Source organism: Neophocaena asiaeorientalis, unplaced genomic scaffold, assembly GCF_003031525.2.
Source record: "Neophocaena asiaeorientalis asiaeorientalis breed wild unplaced genomic scaffold, Neophocaena_asiaeorientalis_V1.1 scaffold39, whole genome shotgun sequence".
In the NCBI taxonomy this organism is placed as follows: Eukaryota; Metazoa; Chordata; class Mammalia; order Artiodactyla; family Phocoenidae; genus Neophocaena; species Neophocaena asiaeorientalis.
In genome coordinates, this window is record NW_020175670.1 from 5,035,585 (window position 1) to 5,054,949 (window position 19,365).

General features: G+C 42.8%; 1 protein-coding gene across 8 annotated transcripts in view; it reads right to left on the reverse strand.

Moving 5' to 3' along the window:
- LIMCH1 (LIM and calponin homology domains 1) overlaps window positions 1-19,359 on the reverse strand; it is a 332,153-nt gene extending 312,794 nt beyond the window's left edge. For all 8 annotated transcript variants that reach the window (XM_024731734.1, XM_024731731.1, XM_024731732.1 and 5 more), the window contains exon 1: window positions 19,235-19,359. In XM_024731734.1, the coding sequence (XP_024587502.1) occupies window positions 19,235-19,330 (96 nt within the window). In that variant the 5' untranslated portion in view covers window positions 19,331-19,359. The remainder of the gene's footprint in view (window positions 1-19,234) is intronic.
- Window positions 19,360-19,365: the final 6 nt, after the last annotated feature.

Sequence of the window (19,365 nt, forward strand, 5' to 3'; positions counted from 1 at the left end):
TTGCCATGAAGACATCTCCCAGGTAGCCTCTGGTCCAAGGAGAACAAACACACATGAAGCAGATCTGAACCCCACAGTCTTGACCCAAGCGCAGTCAACCCAAAGCTTGAAGCAGAACTGCTCCAGCAGACCACTGGAACCGTGAGCTTAAGAAGATTGCTATCGGCCACTGTGAGTTTTGGTGGGCGGTGTGTCACACTGCACTGCTGTACCAAGAGTTGATTAATATATACCTTAATTTCATGTGTTTTTTACACATCTTGAGAATAGTTATAACAACATTAAGAGCTCTTAATAGATTTTTTAACATAAAACTCACTCTTTTAGATGTATAATTCAGAATATTTCAGTATTTCCACTAAGTACTCTAAATAAATGGGCAAACATCACCACTATCTAATTCTAGAATATTTCTATCACCGCCAAAAGATATCCATAGGCATTATTAGTCTCTTAGTAGATTTCAAAATAATGAGTAACTTAATAAATGATAGGTAAGAAAATTCTTAGAACTCTTATTCCAAACTAGCATTAATGATATAAACATTGCATTAAAAAGATGTGTCTCCAAAAGGGTATTTTGAGATCTTTTTAAATTTTATTTTAAAAATAATTTATACTCACATTCTCCATATATCTCCATATATTTAAAATATCAATACTTAATCTTCTTTTATATTGCTATTGCAAGGCAAAGTCCATTTGGGGATTTAATTTTCAATCTACAGATCACAGAGAGATGCTTACACTAAAAGACACAAAGCATTCAGGAGGAAAAAAATTGTCACATGCTTCAAAGCTATCAGTAACTGAGGAAACCGTGACACAGAATTTGCTTTTGCACTTTAACAAAATATATTGGTCAAATGCCAAAAACAAAAATCTCGAAATTTCCACTAATAAGGACCAGAGCTTCAAAAATGAGCAAATCTGCACTTTAAAACAGAAATTTCAAAATCCAGAAAATGACAGGATTGAAAAACTATTCTCATTAGATAATTGACACCATACTTAAACACTGTTACTCTTTCTTTTTATAACAAAGAAAACTATTTTTAAAAAAACCCTATAATGACAAGCTCATTTCACTCTATTATCAAAGAGAGAGAGGTCATATGGGAACATATGTATATGTATAGCTGATTCACTTTGTTATAAAGCAGAAACTAACACACCATTGTAAAGCAATTATACCCCAATAAAGATGTTTAAAAAAAAAAAGAAATGAGCTATCAAATCATAAAAGGACATGGAGGAAACAAATGCATATTGCTAAGTGTAAGAAGCCAATCTGAAAAGGCTACATACTGTATGATTCCAATTTTATGACATTCTGGAAAAGACAACATTTGTCTCCATTTTTACTGTGAAGACAGTAAAAAGATCAGTGTATGCCAGGGGTTGGGGTGGAGGGAGGAATGAAGAGGTGGAACAAAGAGAATTTTTAGGAAAGTAGAAATACTTTGTATGATATTATAATAATAGATACATGGCATTATACATTTGCCCAAACTCATAGATTGTATGACACCAAGAGTGAACCCAAAGGTAAACTATGGACTTTGGGTGATTATAATGTGTCAATGTAGATTCATCAATTATAACAACTGTACAATTCGGGTGAGTGATGTTGAAAGTGGGGGAAGCTATGCACGTGTGGGGACAGGAGGTGAATGCGAAATCTTTGTACCTTCCTCTCAATTTTGCTGTGAACCTAAAACTGCTGTAAAATAATAAAGTACAATATTTAAAGACTTAAAAAAAAAAAAGAGAGAGAGAGGTCTTATTTCAGAGAGTAATTCCATTAAAGAGATGCCTTTGGAAAAAAAGTTTTATTACAGACTTGAATGTTGAGTAGTGGGATAAATAGGCAAAATATTCTAAACTCATAGGCAAAATATTCTAAACTCAAAAAACATATTTTCTACATACAGAAAAAAGCACCTTAGACTGTGTTTTGCTGTGCTATATGAAATTATTTTACCATTTAAGAAACCTAGGAAACTGTCCCTGTAACCACTACTATCCCTTAAAAAAAAAAAGTGAAAATCTGACCAAGGACTAGCAAAGCTACCAGTGAGCTTTCAAGTACCCTGACGCTGCCTAAACTGTCCAACCGGTTTTTATTTTTACCCTCCTCTTTCCCGTACAGGCTCTGCATAGGATTCAGCTGCGCTGTGCCAATCTGGGTCACTCAGCCAGAGGATCAGTGGGTGACAGCCGCCGAACCCACTTTTAGAAGGCCCACATGCCTGGGAAGCGCACAGGCACAGGGCTGAGCATTCTCCAGCAAACAGCAACCGTGTGGTTTTGCTATTTCTAGGCTTCAGCCTCCACAAAATACATCCTCACCTGAGGAATGTGAAATTTAATGGGGAAAACAAATCAGATTCTGGTATTGGATACTTTCATTTCTAACATTTTTTAAAAGCTGCTCTTTTATATAATTCAGTAAAAAGGTCAATATATATTGAGAAAAAAGGAGAATTGAAGTACCCAGTTTGGACCTTTTTATGTTATTTTTTTCACTTTTATTGAAATATAATTGACAAATAAAATTATAAGATATTTAAAATGTATGTTGTGATGATTTGATACAGATATGTATATATATTGTGAAAGGATTCCTCCCACCTAGTTAGTTAACACATTCCGTTACCTCACATATTTATTTATATATTTGTTTATATATATATATGTGTGTGTATATATATACACACATATATATGGGTTTGTTTTTTTTTTTTTTGGTGAGAACATTAAGTTCTACTCTCTTAGCAAATTTCAATTACACAGTATTATCAACTACAGTCACCACGTTATACATTAGATCTTCAGACTTTATTCATCTTATGCCTGAAAGTTTGTACCCTTTTGCTAACCTCTTCCTATTTCCCCCCACCCTCACCTCCTGGCAACCACTCTTCTACTCTCTGTTTTCACAAGTTCAACTTTTTAAATAAAGATTCCACATATAAGTGAGACCATACAATATTTGTCTTTCTCTGTCTGACTTATTTCACTTAGCATAATGCCTTCAAGATCCATTCATGTTGTCACAAATGGTGAGATCTCCTTTTTTATGGCTAAGTAGTATTCAACTGTGTGTGTGTGTGTGTGTGTGTGTGTGTGTGTGTGATGTCTTCTTTATCCATTCATCTGTTGATAGACACTTATGTTGTTTCCATATCTTGGCTATTGTAAATAATGCTGTGATGAACACACAGATACATATATCTTTTTGAATTAGTGTTTTTGTTCTCTTTGGAAAAATACCCAGAAATGGAACTGCTGAATCATATGGTAGTTCTATTTTTAATTTTTTGAGGAACCACCATACTGTTTTCCATAGTTGCTGCACCAATTTACATGCTCACCCACAGGGCATAAGGGTTCCCTCTTCTACATGTCCTCACCAACACGTGTTATTTATTGTCTTTTTGAGGATGGCCATTCTAACAGGTGTGAGGTGATATCTCACTGAGGTTTTGATTTGCATTTCCCTGATGATTAGTGATGTCAAGCACCTTTTCATGTACTTGTTGGCCATCTGTATGTCCTCTTGGGAAAAAAGTCTATTCAGTTCCTCTGCCTATTTCTTAATCAGATTGTTTGTAGTTTTGCTATTAAGTTGTGTGAGTTATATTACTTTTTAATCAACACTTCAAAATCAATCTGACTCACTCAATCACACTTTTACACCTAGTAGAACCACTTAAGTACTGGGTTGGGCACCTGACGCTCAGTGATATCTCTAAAATTGACCCTTTTCTAATCTTCTAAAAATAGGAATGAAACAATCTATTAATGCCTTTTTTAACCAATCTTAGATTATAATCCCAAACTCACCTCCAAGAAATAGCCGTTGTTCTCAGTTTTTTAACTATGTCCTTGTTTTTCTCTATAGTCTTGCCACCCACGTACACATTCCTATATATTATCGCATTTTAATTAAAATACTGGTAAGGTTTATTGGTGATCTCATCATCATCTACTTCCCCTAGGTTTTCCTTTAGGGAATTCACCACTTCACTGTTGGGTAGCAGCCAGTGGTAGGGATGGACCAGGGTGGACCCCGACTGACTTCAGCAAACCAACTGACCCACTCCCCTGGTGATCATGAAAGAGGGCTGTGTCTCCTTTCTGTGGCCAGAGGGTGTAAAGAGAATATGAGGACTGGAATTGCTCTTGTCCCGCCAAGTCCTCAAATGGAAAAGCCTGGACTTTCTGGAATGCTGTAGGGCAGGCATGGATACATTACATAAAGCCAGAGCATAAAGCCATGCAATGTACAGCACAGTTGAAAGGCTGAGAGAATCCTTGTCCTTACTGATACCATTGAGCCGCTGAGTCAGCCTCATCTGAAGTAGGAATCTACCTCCAGACAGTCAATAGGCCAATACACCATCTTTTTTCTAAAGCCACTTTAGGTTGGATTTCTGTTTGTTGCAACCATCAGAATACTAACTAAAACACACAAAAGAATGTTTGAATGAAAAAAATCACTAAACACACCCAAATAAAAGCCAAATGAATAGGAAAAAACATTTTTAACACATTATACAATTCACAACTCTTGATGCAAGTTACAAGTCAGTGGTTTATTATGTCAGAGCAACCCCAGGGTCCATCAGGCCACTTGGGAACCAAGACCATGACATATGCATTAGAATGTAGGGCTAAAGAGATGCCTAGGGACTCATCTGCATAAAATCACTCTCTTTTCCAGGTAGCAGCAACTGTCAAGCAGTGTACTGGATAAAGAGATTCATTGGGGGAGTTTCTTTAAAAATACTGAAAACATTTCTAAAGCCAACACGGGCCTCCAGCATCCTGGGGCATCATCCCCATCTCCACCCCACCCCACCTCTTCACTACTGCCCCCCCACCCCGTCACCAATATCCTTCAAGGTTGCCCTTGGTGACGAGCCTGTATCACATCCCACAGCATGGTGGTTACTAGCAGAGGTAAAGCAGCCAGACTGCCTGGGTTTGAAGATCAGCTCCACCACCTAATGGCTGTGTAACCTTCGACTATTTACTTATTTCTCTGTAAAATGGGAGTAATAAGAGTTTGCACCTAGCTCACACGATGGTTGAGAAGTTAAATGCTTAGAATAGGGCCACAGGCAATACACCCTCATAAATTATTATTTTTTTAAATTTATTTATTTAATTTATTTATTTTTGGTTGCGTTGGGTCTTCGTTGCTGCGCATGGGCTTTCTCTAGTTGCGGCGAGCCGGGACTACTCTTCATTGCTGTGCGTGGGCTTCTCATTGCGGTGGCTTCTCTTGTGGCAGAGCACAGGCTCTAGGTGCGTGGACTTCAGTAGTTGCAGCGTGTGGGCTCAGTAACTGTAGCACCCGGGCCCAAGAACGCAGGCTCAGCAGTTGTGGCGCACGGGCTGAGTTGCTCCGCAGCATGTGGGATCTTCCCGGACCGGAGCTCGAACCCGTGTCCCCTGCATTGGCAGGCGGATTCTTAACCACTGCGCCACCAGGGAAGTCTCAAGCCCTCATAAATTATTATCATGAACTATGATAATTTGAAGAAGTGTGGAGAAAATCTGGTCCCTGTCGTCCAACAGAGAGCCAGCCATGGCCCTAGGCTAGGGCCAGGCAGCCCTGAGGACTCCCACCTCCTGCACCAGGCTGAGCAGCCCTCCTTCCACCCCGCCTTCCAGCTTCATCCCGCACCTCCCTCGCCCTGACTTCCAACACACCCAGCTCACTGGGCTCCTCCAGCACTTTCTGTGGAGTCTTCACACACCCCTCAGCCTCCACCTGGAACACAATTTCTTGCTCTCTGTTGTCTGGTCCCTGCTCATCCTCTGGGTCTCAGCTTACACAGCACTTCCTCAGAGAGGCTGCCTGAGGCCCCACAGACCAAATGAGGCCCAACCCTCTCCATGTCCACACAACCGGCTCTTCCCTTTCTGAATGTGCATCCCACACACACAGAATTCTATGTGCAGGGTCTGTCTCTCCTGGAAGAGTGTAACTTCACAAGGGCAGGGACCACATTTGTCTCATCTACTCCTGAGTTCTTAGGATATGCCCAATAAATATATAATGAATGAACGAATAATGTCCCAAACTGAGACAAGTTGCCAATATGTATATACTGGCTCAGGAGGGCCACACGAGTCACAGCCTAGAAGCCAACAACCCTCTGGACAAACCACCTACACTTACCCTCAAGTCTCAGTTTCCTCATTTCCAACTCGCCTCATTTCCAAGAGCTTCTCACCCACAACAAATAATTCTCATAGGTTCCCTTGGGGAGAAGGACACTGCTCTAAGTACCACCAAGGCATAAAGTCCCAAAGGAAAATGCCTCAGGAAAAACAATGCACTATTCCACCACCTCTCCAAAAACAGTAGGAGCTTCTCTGAGGAATGTTGTCCAAGGTCATCTGACAGTAGATAGGAAATATGAAGTTCCTAAAAATGTTTCCTTAGGACCCAAGATCCTCAATTCCAGCATCAGGAATCTTCCAGCGGTTGTTTTATACGTGTGTGTGTGTGAGCCTGTGAGTGAGAGTCAGTAAGTCTGCACAAGACATTAAGATCCAAGTATTTCTACTATAAAACAACAACGCACATTCCTAAAAATGAATCGATAATGTCCCAAAGTAAGACAAACAACCAAAAGCCTCATATTTTGCAAAATCAAACACTAAAATATAACAGGGCTTATGGAAAATTTAGAGTTGGGGCAGAAGGCTCAAATCCCATTCAACTTTGTAACCAGAACACTAACAAAAACAATGAGAAACTGAGAATTACTAGCACAAATAAAAAGATGCTTTCTATTTCCTATTATAGAATAAATGTGGAATTTTACCAAAAAGGTGGGGTGGGGCAAGGGTGCAGTATGGAAAGCGTGTGAGGAAAGACTGAAGCTCCTGCATTATGGAGATAAGATAAGACACACAAATATCTGGGAAAATCAGACTTTTTAATCAGTGCAAAGCCAGATGGAGCCCAGAGCGAGAACAAGGTGCCATCGCCTCCCCCGTTCACTTCCACTAGCCTCCTTTGCTTTCAATTACTGCTAATTGGTGATGCAAAATACTAAGGGGCTAAGAAAAATCTCATACAAACCACCGCAACTTGCATCTTAAAAGCATCACACCCTATTTCTCAATTGCATATGAGATAATTCACACTACGGAAACATAAATTATAGCAGAGCCAACTGCATTTGCTCAGAACACCAGGGGTCCATGCCGGGTAAGGGGTCTGAGAGTGGAGCTGCGCGACCAGGAGGTACCAGATGTGTGAGCCAAGAGAAGCACCATTGCGAGGGGCATCATTTAAGGGCCCTGGAGCCACATCGGATCAGAGTCCTGACCAACTTGCCTGCCAGTCTTAACATGACTAAAACTTACTGGAACAGGCACAGTAAAGACCCTTGAACTGGTTCGGTGGGCAACAGATATATGTTACACAAGGACTAAATACGATGACAAATGTAGAGCAGCCAGCAGGGACACACACTAACTACACATGCTTTTCTTCCTCCTGTTAATAATAATTTCTGTTCCAGGACTACTTGAACACAGATGGGGAGCCAGGTCTCAACCAGAGGGAAAGAGACTGGTGAAGAGAAAGGAAGTAAAAATAGTTCCACCCATCGGCTATGGTTTATTCTGCTCCTATAATGGTTTTTCATCATAGTTGTAACCACTCGCCTGCCAAAATTTATCTTTTTCAAAGCAATGAAAGGGCTCCAGTTCCACAGAATGTGCTCAGGAATCACAGAGATGGAACTGTTTCCTAGCAACTAACAGTACCATGCACACAGAAGATGCCCACTAAACAGCTGCTAAGGGAAAGAGGAAGCCAGAGGGAGGGTAGGTCACCTGCTTGCTTAGATATTTGGGATCATGATCCTTTTAGAAGTTTTGCTTTTCCTTCTAGAGCATAGCAGTCACCAGCCCAAGCTCAAGCTCTGGAACAAAACTGCCTGGATTCAAACCCCAGCTCTGCCACTTATTAACTATGTGACTTCAGGCAAATCAATGAACATTTCTGTACTCCAGTTTTCCCGTCATGTATTGATAAAATGGGCATAAAACGGTGCTTACCTGAGAAGCACCTTATCTGCTGGGCACAGTGCTAGGTTATTACATTACATTACATTACATTATATAGTAACTCAAGCACCGAGACCAGCAATGCCGCGTGATAAGTGCTCTAGAAGTGTGTTAACTATTATTATTTTTATTTCTCACTGAACTAGCTACCTTATCACTACATTATCACATTCCGTCAATTCTTGCAACATGATGAATCAGGCCTCCACTTGTCACCCGCCCCTCCTATTTATGACATCTTGCAAGGTTCCTGAGGAAACAGGCGCAACCACGTCTGTCGGTTGATAACAACATTCAGCTCCACAAGCTCCTTTTTAAATTTTCTGTAGGCAAGGCAGAGAGGATGCCATTTCTCAGTGTTTCCACTGGGTCATGACAATGAATGGTCATAGCCATAGTCACTTATTAATACCAGCTGCTGGTCATTAGTTTTTACGGGGTATTGTCCTTTTAAAAATACCTATCTAATAAGAATTCATACAGATGACCACTACAGTAAAATTCCTCCGTGCTTTTTCTTTAGCTAGATCCTACAACAGGGGAGAGAGAGGAGCCTGACTGAGAAAGAGGGGGTGAGAGTCCCGGGGCAGAATGCTGGGGAGCATGTTTATTTAAAGAAAGGTGATGTCTGCTCTCCAGCCCTGCAGACAGAAATGCCAAGTGCAGTGAGCCCTGTACCAGTCCAACCTGAGGGGAAGGGTGGCCTCCTAAATAATTCCTTCAACTGATATCACCTACCTAAGAGCCAAGAGTGGAATCACTTTCCAAGTGTCCAATCACTGACTGTCTCCAGGCAACTATTGGGTAAACTGCTTTTTTTAATCAGTCTTTAAAAAAAAAAAAAAATTTGCTTCCTGTCAGGGCAGCAACAGAGTCTATTTTCTCTGCCACGGCAGAGTCCAAGTGCCAATCAGGCAATCATAGCTGGGCACAAGCTCACTGGGAAATCTCTCGGGCAGCGGGGAATATGGCTGTGAGGCCCTAATGGGGAGCAAAGTGAATAAATTGAAGAGGAGTGAGACGATCGCTAAGAACCCAGACCTTGGCCACAAGAGCTGTGGGGTTTATCAAAGTAGGTAGATCCCAAGCAACCATATATTCATTACAATGAAATATGACAATTTTCTAATAGACGTGAATTCTAAATGTCAGGTGTGCACAGAAAAGGATTAGTGGACTTAAAGGAATCAGCGAGTCTGCCTCAGAGGCAGTCATATTTAAGCCCTGTCTGGAAGGATTTGTCCCTGGAGAAGTGGAGAAGGGGCACTCCAGGGTGCCCCTACCTCAACCACCATTCTCCCCTTTCTCCTAGGGAACAGAACCCAGATTATTACATGGAAACATTACACCCTCCCCTGCAATCAGGAGCGGCTATGTTACTGAAATTCTGGGCAATAAAATGGAACCAGAAGTGTCAGGAAGACTTTTCTAAAAGACATCTTATAAGGAAAAGATGCACTCTTCATTTTCCCTTCCTCCCTCTTGCTTCCTGGAAAGGTGACGTGATGATGAATCTCTAGCAGCCATGTTGGACCATGAGGAAGGGGATCTAGTGGTAAAAGACACCTAAGTCACAGAGTTTACAATTTCTGGGGCTCCCAGATGACATGTGACTTTATTAGTTTATAAAGCACCTTCTTTCAGAGGAATTTGGGAGACAAGTTCCCAAATCAAAGGACATCTGTGGGTCACGACCCGAAGTCTCACACAAAATTGCTCTGCTTAGTCACTGAAAAGTAGGCAGGTTTCTTGCAGCCCCTTCTCACTTCAGAGTGGAATACAGCGTCTACAGCCCCTATTCTGTGTTAAGAATTTTAATCCCAGAGTCCAAGCTTAAATGTAAATCCCAAAGTCCTCTCTGCCATTTCTCCCAGAAGAGGGTCTCTTGATTTATTGTGCCTTGGTCCTAAGTGGTATGTAGACCATCATGCAAACCCCACTCTAAGTGGCCGGCAAAAATATTTGAGAATTTCTGACTCAGCTCCCTTCTCCGCCCCCTCCCTTACATACACACCTTCAACACACCTGGAAAACTATAAGAGCATAAAAGCATGTGTTGTGTGTACACATAAGCTCTTATCTCAATAAATTAGCATCAGTCTAATTCCCTTGCTCAGCACCCTTCACTGGTCTCAGCTTAAATATTACTTTCACTATGAGTCCTTGTCTGCCTAAAGTTCTTTTCTCTTAAGTCCCCCATTCTTTGTTGTCATAGCAATTATCCCAATTTGTTATCATGAATTTATTGTTTAAGCTCTACCTCACACACACCACAACTACACTGTGCATTTCCTGCGAGCAGGATTATGTTTATTTTGTTCGCCACCTAACCTTGGTTCTCAGCACTATGCCTGGTATATGGTTGGAGCTTAGTTAACACTTTTCAGGAAATGAATATTAAAATTTGTTTAAAACACTTTCACACATTAATGCTTATTTTCACCATTAATGCTTACTTTTAGTGTTTACACTGAAGTGAACTTATAAGTGAGTGATAGCCAAGCATCCCAAATAATTATTTTCGTATCTTAAACCATTTGACTGAGCCTATCCTAGCCTTCATTCAGTTTCCCATTAGAATAAAATAATTGTTTGAATATCATTTTTTGAAATATTTCTTAGGAGAGGAAAAGAGAGCCGTCTACTCCACAATAAATAACTTCAATTCCTCACTTAGTGTCCCACTTGGTAAAAAATAAGGCTGAGGACTTTTTTATAACAGTACTGGGATGTAAAAATTTTAAAAAGTCCTTCTGCCCTTGACCTTTATAAAAAACAAAAACAAGTGTAGGTCTATTCTTACATGGTCTCCTAATGGGCTATTTAGGAATAGAAGGGTGGGGCACATCCCTAACTTCTAAGATTGACCAGGAGGCCGAGCTCCCTCCTACAATGGCTGTAACTGTCAGAGTCAGAATGCAGAGCCGTGGAAACATGGAGCTTTCTCAGCCTAACCAATATTTTATCCTTAAGGTCCCAGCATAAATAAAAGGATACAGTTTTGCTGACAGTATAAGTTTAGTGAGAAAAGGTGGCAGCCAAGATATTCCTTAGGTGTATGTTTTATGACTACGTCACCTTGTTTTTTTCCCCTTATGCCAAAGTTAATTCCCTGAGATTCGATGGCCACCCCATCAGGGTTAGCTACATGAGGACATCTCTTTGGGATTATTGTTTTCAACATTGCAAACATGGAATTTTACCACAGCAGAGCTGAACTCCATGACATCATTCTTCTTTGCAAAGAGATATAACATCTCCCCGTGTCCAGGCAGAAGTCTTTCCAATATTCCATCATTCTTTTTATAAGGACTATTTTTTTTCAAGGACTATTTTTTTTCCTGTATCTTCTAGTAACCCTCTAATTTAGGCTCTTTTTATATTTCTCAATTACTTAAAAATAAAGTTCTGTTATCCTTTCCTTTCCTCACTTGACTGCACTGAAGTCCTCCTTTTTCCCACTCTACCCTCCCCCACCACACACAAAAAGATCCTATCCGATACCTTTCCTTTGCTTCAAAAGTAAACACACACACATCCTTGGGAACAAATGAGGGGAAATATTATACAATTGTATCGCACAGTTTTCTAAATCACAGAAGAGTGAACTGGGCTTCAAAAAAATTAAAAACTCTAGCTCCAATGAAAGTAGTTTAGTCAACAATCCACTAATGTTAAAAAAAAAAGTTTCACTATCGTTATTAAAATAGAAAAAAAAAATCAACCAGTGTTAAGCGATTCAGTCCTTAACCGTGAAAATAAAGGCCAAAATGACTAGGGTTAGACTGGAATGTAGGTGACAGGGATGCTGACTACAGCCAAGATTCCCAGAAGTCACAGAGCTACTTTGTTTAGACCCTTCAGTTCTTCAGGATGGGACCGGGATACCTGCAGGAGAGGCCGCCAATCTCATCTCTTGGAAGGACCTGCCTCTCGGCTGAACTCAACAACAAAACTGTTCTCAGGTGAGCTCCTGTCCAAACAGGAGAACTCTCAGGTAAGAGAGAAGGAGCTGTGGCAAAGGCCTCAGACAGATGTGCCGACAGCACTTAAACACATCAGCATGGGGAAGAGACAACCCTTTGCACCCATAGCCTTTTGTGTTTTGGAGCACAAGACAGATCACACAGGTAGTAGGTCTTTACTCAAACTCTCTGGGGAAGGTAAAGTATGGAATGATACACCTACTCAACTTCTCCAATAGAAAATGCTAAAGCACACATGGACTATTATGCATTTATGCATCCCCATATGGAACAGCCATTCGAGGTAAAACTGTAACAAGAGAGCCATAGTCCCTAATATCACAAACATAAAATATTCTAGAATATCTGTCCTCTTAAGTAATCGTATGTTAAGGAATCAGCAAGCTTTTTAAAAATTTTTTAAACTACTTACTTATTGGCCATTTGCCCTAAAAAAAACTTCAGTGGAGTGACTGGGAGCTGTAACAACAGGAGACAGAAACCGGAAGCTAGCAACTCTGAACTACAGACAATGCCATTGCCCAGTTCCGCCTTAGCAAAGTGAGGTGTGAAGGCAGCTAGCAAAGGCGCAGAGCCTGAGGGCCTTGGGAGCACCACCTACCTGGTGTCCTGCCCCTCCCCCACTCCATGTAAGGTCTGTCCCAGTGAGGACAGCCCCTCAGTCCTGGCAGCAGAAAGGTACAAACTGTGAAGAAAAACAAACTAGGGAGCCATAGCTTCTGAAATCCACATCATGACTCAGAAAAAAGGCAGGGGTGGGGGGGAACCTCTGCACAGTCAGAGGGACAGAAAGCTCAGTCCTTACAGAAAATTTCACACATGGTCCTAAATGTAGGAAGCACTATAAGGGATATGATCCTGCAATCCCACTCCTGGATATATATCTGGAGAAAAACATAATTCGAAAAGACACATGCACCCCAATGTTCACAGAAGCACTGTTTACGATAGTCAAGACATGGAAGCAACCTAAATGTCCATCAACAGATGAACAGATAAAGAAGATGTGGTGCATATATACAATGGAATATTACTCAGCCATAAAAAAGAAGGAAATAATGCCATTTGCAGTAACATGGATGGACCTAGAGATTATATACTAAGTGAAGTAAGTCAGAGAAAGACAAATATCATATGATATGGCTTATATGTGGAATCTAATAAAAGGATACAAATGAACTTATTTACAAAACAGAAATAGACTCACAGACATAGAAAACAAACTTATGGTTACCAAAAGGGAGGGGGGGAAGGAGGGATAAATTAGGTGTTTGGGATGAAAATATACACACTACTATGTTTAAAATAGATAACCAACAAGGACCTACTGTATAGCACAGGGAACTACACTCAATATCTTGTAAAAACCTATAATGGAAGAGGATGTAAAAAAATATATATATGTATGTTTTTATATATACGTATAGATGAATCACTTTACTGTACACCTGAAACAAATACAACATTGTAAATCAACTATATTTCAATAAAAATAATAATTAAAAAAAAAAGATAACAAGGGCTTCCAAGTTAGACAGCCTGGGTTTCGAATCCTGACTCTAACCAGTACTTCCTGACTAGGTGACCCTGAGCAAGTCTCCTAATTCCTGGAAGCCACAATGTCTTCAGCTGTAAATTTTGGATATCTGGGTACATATATTTGTAGAAGTTAAGAAAGGATGCTTTCGATTAAAGTCCTAGTTTTGCCACTTACTTGTGACTTTGGGGAAGATATTTTCTCACCTGTAAATGGGGATAATAACAGTACTTACTTCTAAGGGATTAATGAGTTTTTCACCCTGTGCCTGACACATAGTAAGTACTCAATAAATATCAGCAATTATCATCATGAGCCCTGGTTTCATCACCATCCTTATCGTTATCTTGTTACCCCTAGCTATGACACTTTTAAGTTTCAGGATAGTGCAAAGCAAAAAGAGAAGTTTCCAGGCCAATTGCCAGGAGCTGCCTGGTCCCACCTAGCACCAACTTCCACTCACAGAATCACCGGCCAGATGTTCACATCATGGCTCCATTGTCATCCATCAATAGAGAGCCGGGGACCCAGAGATCCAGTTGCTGGGGAACACACACCCCACTCCACCGCCCTCTTGGTGGCCAGAGCTCAGTCTGCTCATTTGGAGCTTGCCTGATGCAAACTTGGTTTCCAGGGAGATGCTGGGACCAGAAGAGCCAGCCCCACCTCCCACTCCACTTCCCCTTTCCCCAAATCTGTGGGACCTCACTGTTCTCCTACCACGTGACAGCATTGTGTCATAGCAGCCCTTGTATACAAACAAGCCAGACTATTTAAATGTCACTGTGAGAATGATGCTGCCTGCTCTCATTTCCATATCTATTCAGACCACCACTCCTTTCTTGAGCTAGCCAGAAAAGTTTTTCTTCCTCTTCCCTTAGCTCTCCATGCAGAGTAGAGAACCATATGCAAAGTTAAATCTTTGTTGTAGTAAAATGATGTAAGAGTCATCAAGTCCTGACAGAGAAGGAGAATTAGAATGACTATATAACTCATGGCATATGTTCATTCATCATTACATGGCGAATGTCGTATGTTCCTGGCCACCAAAAGCTACATTCTCTCAAAGGCTACAGATAAATTCTCCCAACTGCCAAACAATACAACAGCTTTCAGTCTTGGAGAGCTAAGGTACCCTCGGTGCTTTTAATCTTCAAAAGCAGGTCCCAGTTGAATAAGAAAACAATTCTATGTGAGCGGAGCGGGGTGGGGAGGGGGGGAGATGACCCAAAATGATGAACTGATCCCTCCCAGTGCTAGTTCCCACTCATGTGAAATACGGATTAGGTCACAAATGAGATTATATGCAGCACCAAGCCCCACAGGCATGCTATGATTAAAGTTAAAGGAGTCCAGAAACGTCTCAAGTTGAGAAGTAAGGCTGAGTTGGGTTGAAATTTCCAACCCCTCCCTAAAGGCCTGGCAACTTGCTCCAAATCACAACTGAAACTGAGTTGAAGCGACATCTGTTTCTCCAGAAAGTGTTTGGCATTGCAGAGGAGAACTACAGATTAGAACAGATAAACACTCTTGTGGGTGGAGAAGCAAAGGGGATGGGGGAGACCAAGAAAATTAGAATCATCTACCTGCTAACATAGTCTTGTAACTCAATAACTACCATCACAGGGGGCGGGGGGGGGGAGGGAAAGATGAAAAAGAAGGGAGGAAGGAGGAAGGAAAATAAATGGGGGACTTATTCTTCTTCTACAGGGAGTTGACGCAACGTCAATGAACAAAACACTGCTACCCTGGAGTTGAATATTCAGACAACCACCATTTGTTTAACGATTTAATGTTGGATTGTGTGCAAGAAGAGAGGAATTGAGCATTCTGCTTGGAGTTTGGTTAACAAAGACTATGCGTTAAACTTAAATTGTCAACACAGTATTGAGGAATAATTTTCTAAACCTTATTGGACCATCAGGATCATCTTATCAGTTGGTATTACTGGTTTTCCTCTGATGCCTAAATCTCTTTTAACTCAAGTCAGAATAACACACAACACCTACTTAACTTCTAGTCCAGGTATCTGGAGCTAATAAGGTAAGACAATAGAATTAGGTCAGTAGACAACTGAATTATATTTTTTACACTAAAAAACTCAGGGTTCTGAAGATTTTCTTCCAAAATCAGCTGTAGCTGTTGTAACAACAATAGAAACAACAACAATAATAGCAATAACAGTATTAATAAAGATAACAGTGGTAATAGCAGCAGTACTATAGTAGTAATGGTGGTAGTGATATTAATAGCAGTAGTAATATAATGGTAATGATAATAACGATCGCTACTTAAGCGGCACTTCCTAAATGCTGCGTGCTATTCTAAGCATCTTAAATGTATTAACTTATTTCATTCTCACCGCACTCCTTGGAGGTAGGTAAGCTACTATTAGTACCCCTGTTTTACAGATGCTTTGAACAATATCTCTTTGTTACTTTTGTTGTTGTTAATGACTAGTGCTAGCTTTCAAAGAAACTATTTAGAACCAAAAGGAGAGGAAACACAGCCTGTCCAATGTCACACAGCTAGAAGGCAATACACCTGGGATTCCAACCCAGGCTGCCCAGCCCCAAAGCCTGACCTCTAACCGCTGTGCTGCACTCACTGCCCCTTTGCTTTGGAAGGCCTTCTAGAAAAGGAATGTGGAAGGAAATTAGGCCCCTGCCTGCTGGTAGCCAGAGTTAATACGTGAAGTTTGCGTTTCCTTCAGGAGTCTCCCCAAAGCCACATTAAGACACGTAGCCTGCTCCGACGGCTATAAAAAGGCGCTGGAAGTGTTATGGAACTGTTCCCACCTGGCCTGTGACCTCCATCAGGGCTTTCACCTTTGCCAGCCAAGGCAGAAGCTGGGGGTGGGGTGAGATGGGGGCATGGTTCCCAGGCCACCGTTTCCTGCCCAGTAACACAGCCCTCAAACAGCCAAGACTGCAGGCCGAGAGAAATTCCTCACTAACAAGTTATCTCCTGGAGCTTGTTCCCTGAGCCTTTATTAAGAATGAACAGTTTTCTCACCAATCCATGACTCAACAAAGACCAGGGACTGAAGAGGAGAGAAAAACTGCAAAGTTTGTTTATTAACCTGCTACACCCAAGGGAACATTTTTCTGAAAGGGTGAAATTCCTGACTACTCAAAAGAAAAAGGAAGAAAAAAAAAAGGGCTGTGGGAAATTTAATCACCAACTGAACAAAAGTGAAAAACAAAGCCCTACCAATGAGGATGTTGCCGAAGACAACGGGGCCCCTAAAGGAGATGCAATTGTCTCGAGATAACAGTCCCCCTGGGAACTCGGCTCACACTAAGTACTACATTATTGCTATATTAGCCGAGGAATCTTTGTTCACTGGGCAACTGCGCGCAGAACCATCTGTTACTGCTCCTGGGTGCCCCCGGTTTGCAGACGCGGCATTTACATTTCAAGAGGAATCTCCGGGAAGGAAGAGGGACGGTCTCTATCTCTCCCCGGAGCAAACACCTTTTTATACAGCCTGGGAGGGGAAGCTCTCCTTTCCGTGAAACCCAACTCCGCGATTGAAAGGAGATAGGCCGCTTCAATAATGCACACGCACAGCGCCACGACTGCTTCGTCCTAAAGCCACGCACTGCCCGTCACGGCTTTCACATTCTCAAATTGGTAGATCTGGTAAAGCACCCAGAACAATGCCCAACTGTCTATAGGGCCCAATGGGGCTCTGCTTTCTTAAGGAAGCCCTTCTTGTTTTTAAACCTGTGGAACCAGGACAAAAGCTGATATTCTGCACTGCATAATATTTAGCTTGAAATATACCACCACTTAAAAACAGACTGTGACCTGGGCTGAAGAAGATGTTTTAGATCGTAATCTAAGTGGGGGCTGGAGTACTATATACCTAGGTGAAAATTCACGGAGGTGTGCACTTGAGATGTGTGCACTTTCCTATGTGCAAATGATCCCACAATACATTTTTTTAAAGTATAGTATGTATGCCCGTGTTACTCACAATTAAGGAAATCGGGAATACACCGCTTGCCTTCAAGAACCGTAGAGTGCTCTGCTCTTACACCCTCCCCTCATCACCATCCACATCCAAAATCTCTCCTGAGAATTTTAAAGTTCAAGAACATGAAAAACACAGCTCTCCAACTCTCAACCAAGCCAGTGACTACAAATGTTTCCTGTATGTCCCGTGAGCCCAAGTATGCAGCACAGAGAAAGCACCTGTCACAGCCCAAGCCGTGCCAGCCACATCTCACAAATAAAAAGCCAAGGTCTTTTTCTCATCTGCTCATTAGCCATCAAATTATGAGAGACACGACTGGGGCTTTTAGCAATACAGCCTCGAGTTTATTCTTCTGTTTCTTTAACCCTATTTTAAATAGATCTTTCTAAACTTTGCTTGACACTCTTGCTTGTATGAAGCAGGTTAACCCTGTAAGGTGCAGGCCTGTGGCTGGAGCATTAGAGCAGCATTAAGTGAGGGTGGTTTCTCCAGGCATCTCAGCAGATTTAAATCTGTACCATCGTAGCTCTGTTACCCCAGCAGCAACAAGGGTGTCACTAAGTGACAGTCTGAGTACTAAGAGGCTTCACCATTGCTGGATCATGACTTAGCGGTACATTTCTTCCTTTGAACTACCAGGGAGGGAGAGCTTCCTGTCCCTGAGGAAAAGAGGGTCAAATTCGCCTTCCACTAAGCCTCAAGAAAGGCCGCCAGCCGCAAAACAGAGGCTCACTGCACGTATCATAATGGGTCACCTTTCCCCGCTCGCACCCTCCTAGCGTCCTGACCCCCGCAGACACTTCATTTCGGGAGCGAGGGCCATCAAGCTGCATCTACAGATAAACATCGAGAATCAGGATCGCCCAGCGAGCGCTTCCTGGACTGAGTCGAGAGCTCCAGTGATTTCCCTGGCCTGCCACCGAGTCATTTAAGAAGTGAAATATGCCAACGGGGCCGGGTACCCAGCACCTGGGAGCCCGTCCCACCGCCTCTGCGATGGAGTGGGAGCTGCCAATGGCTGGGCAACGTCTCTGCGGATGACGCATTCTCAGGTGGGTCTTGCAGGCTCCCCGGCCCTCTGCGCTGTGCCAGCCTCACACCTGACCCGGTGCCAGGAATACAGCCAGAGGCTCCGGTGGGTATGCGCTTCCGTGGAGACACGCACAACTCCGCCCGAGAAGGGCGGGGAGGGGAGCCAACGGGTGGAGGTAGGACTGGGAGCAGGACCCCCGACATGCTGCGTCGGCAAGGACTCCAGGGGCTCGCGCATAACGAGGCTTTGCGGCGCTTCTGCTCGCACTGCGCTTCCTTTGGCAGCGCCTGGAAGCGGCAGGAGCTGAGATTTGCGCGGCTGACGGGCAGGAAGGATGGAGGCTCAGGGGACCGCTTCCTGCCCCCCACACGCACAGCTAGACCGCAGTGTCCCCGCTTCGCGCCCACCCTCACCCGAAACGCCAGTGCCAAAGCGTCAGGGGGTCGCAGCTCGCTCGAGGCCCTGACGGGTGCCCCGGAGCAGCTGGCAAAAGAAAGTGGGGGGAGGCGAGGCTGGACCTGTCGTCAGTGTGTGTGCGGGTCGGTGGCTCCGGGCTGCCCCTGCAAAGCCCCCCGCCAGCCGCGGGCACCTACCTCGATCCACTTCTGCGCCTCGGAGAAGGCGGGCTCGGGGGGCGGCTCAGGCTGCAGGGGCTGAAGAGCTTCCAGACCGAGAGCGGCACAAGCCATTTGCAAAGCCCCGCGTCTACTCAAGCGCTGGGCCG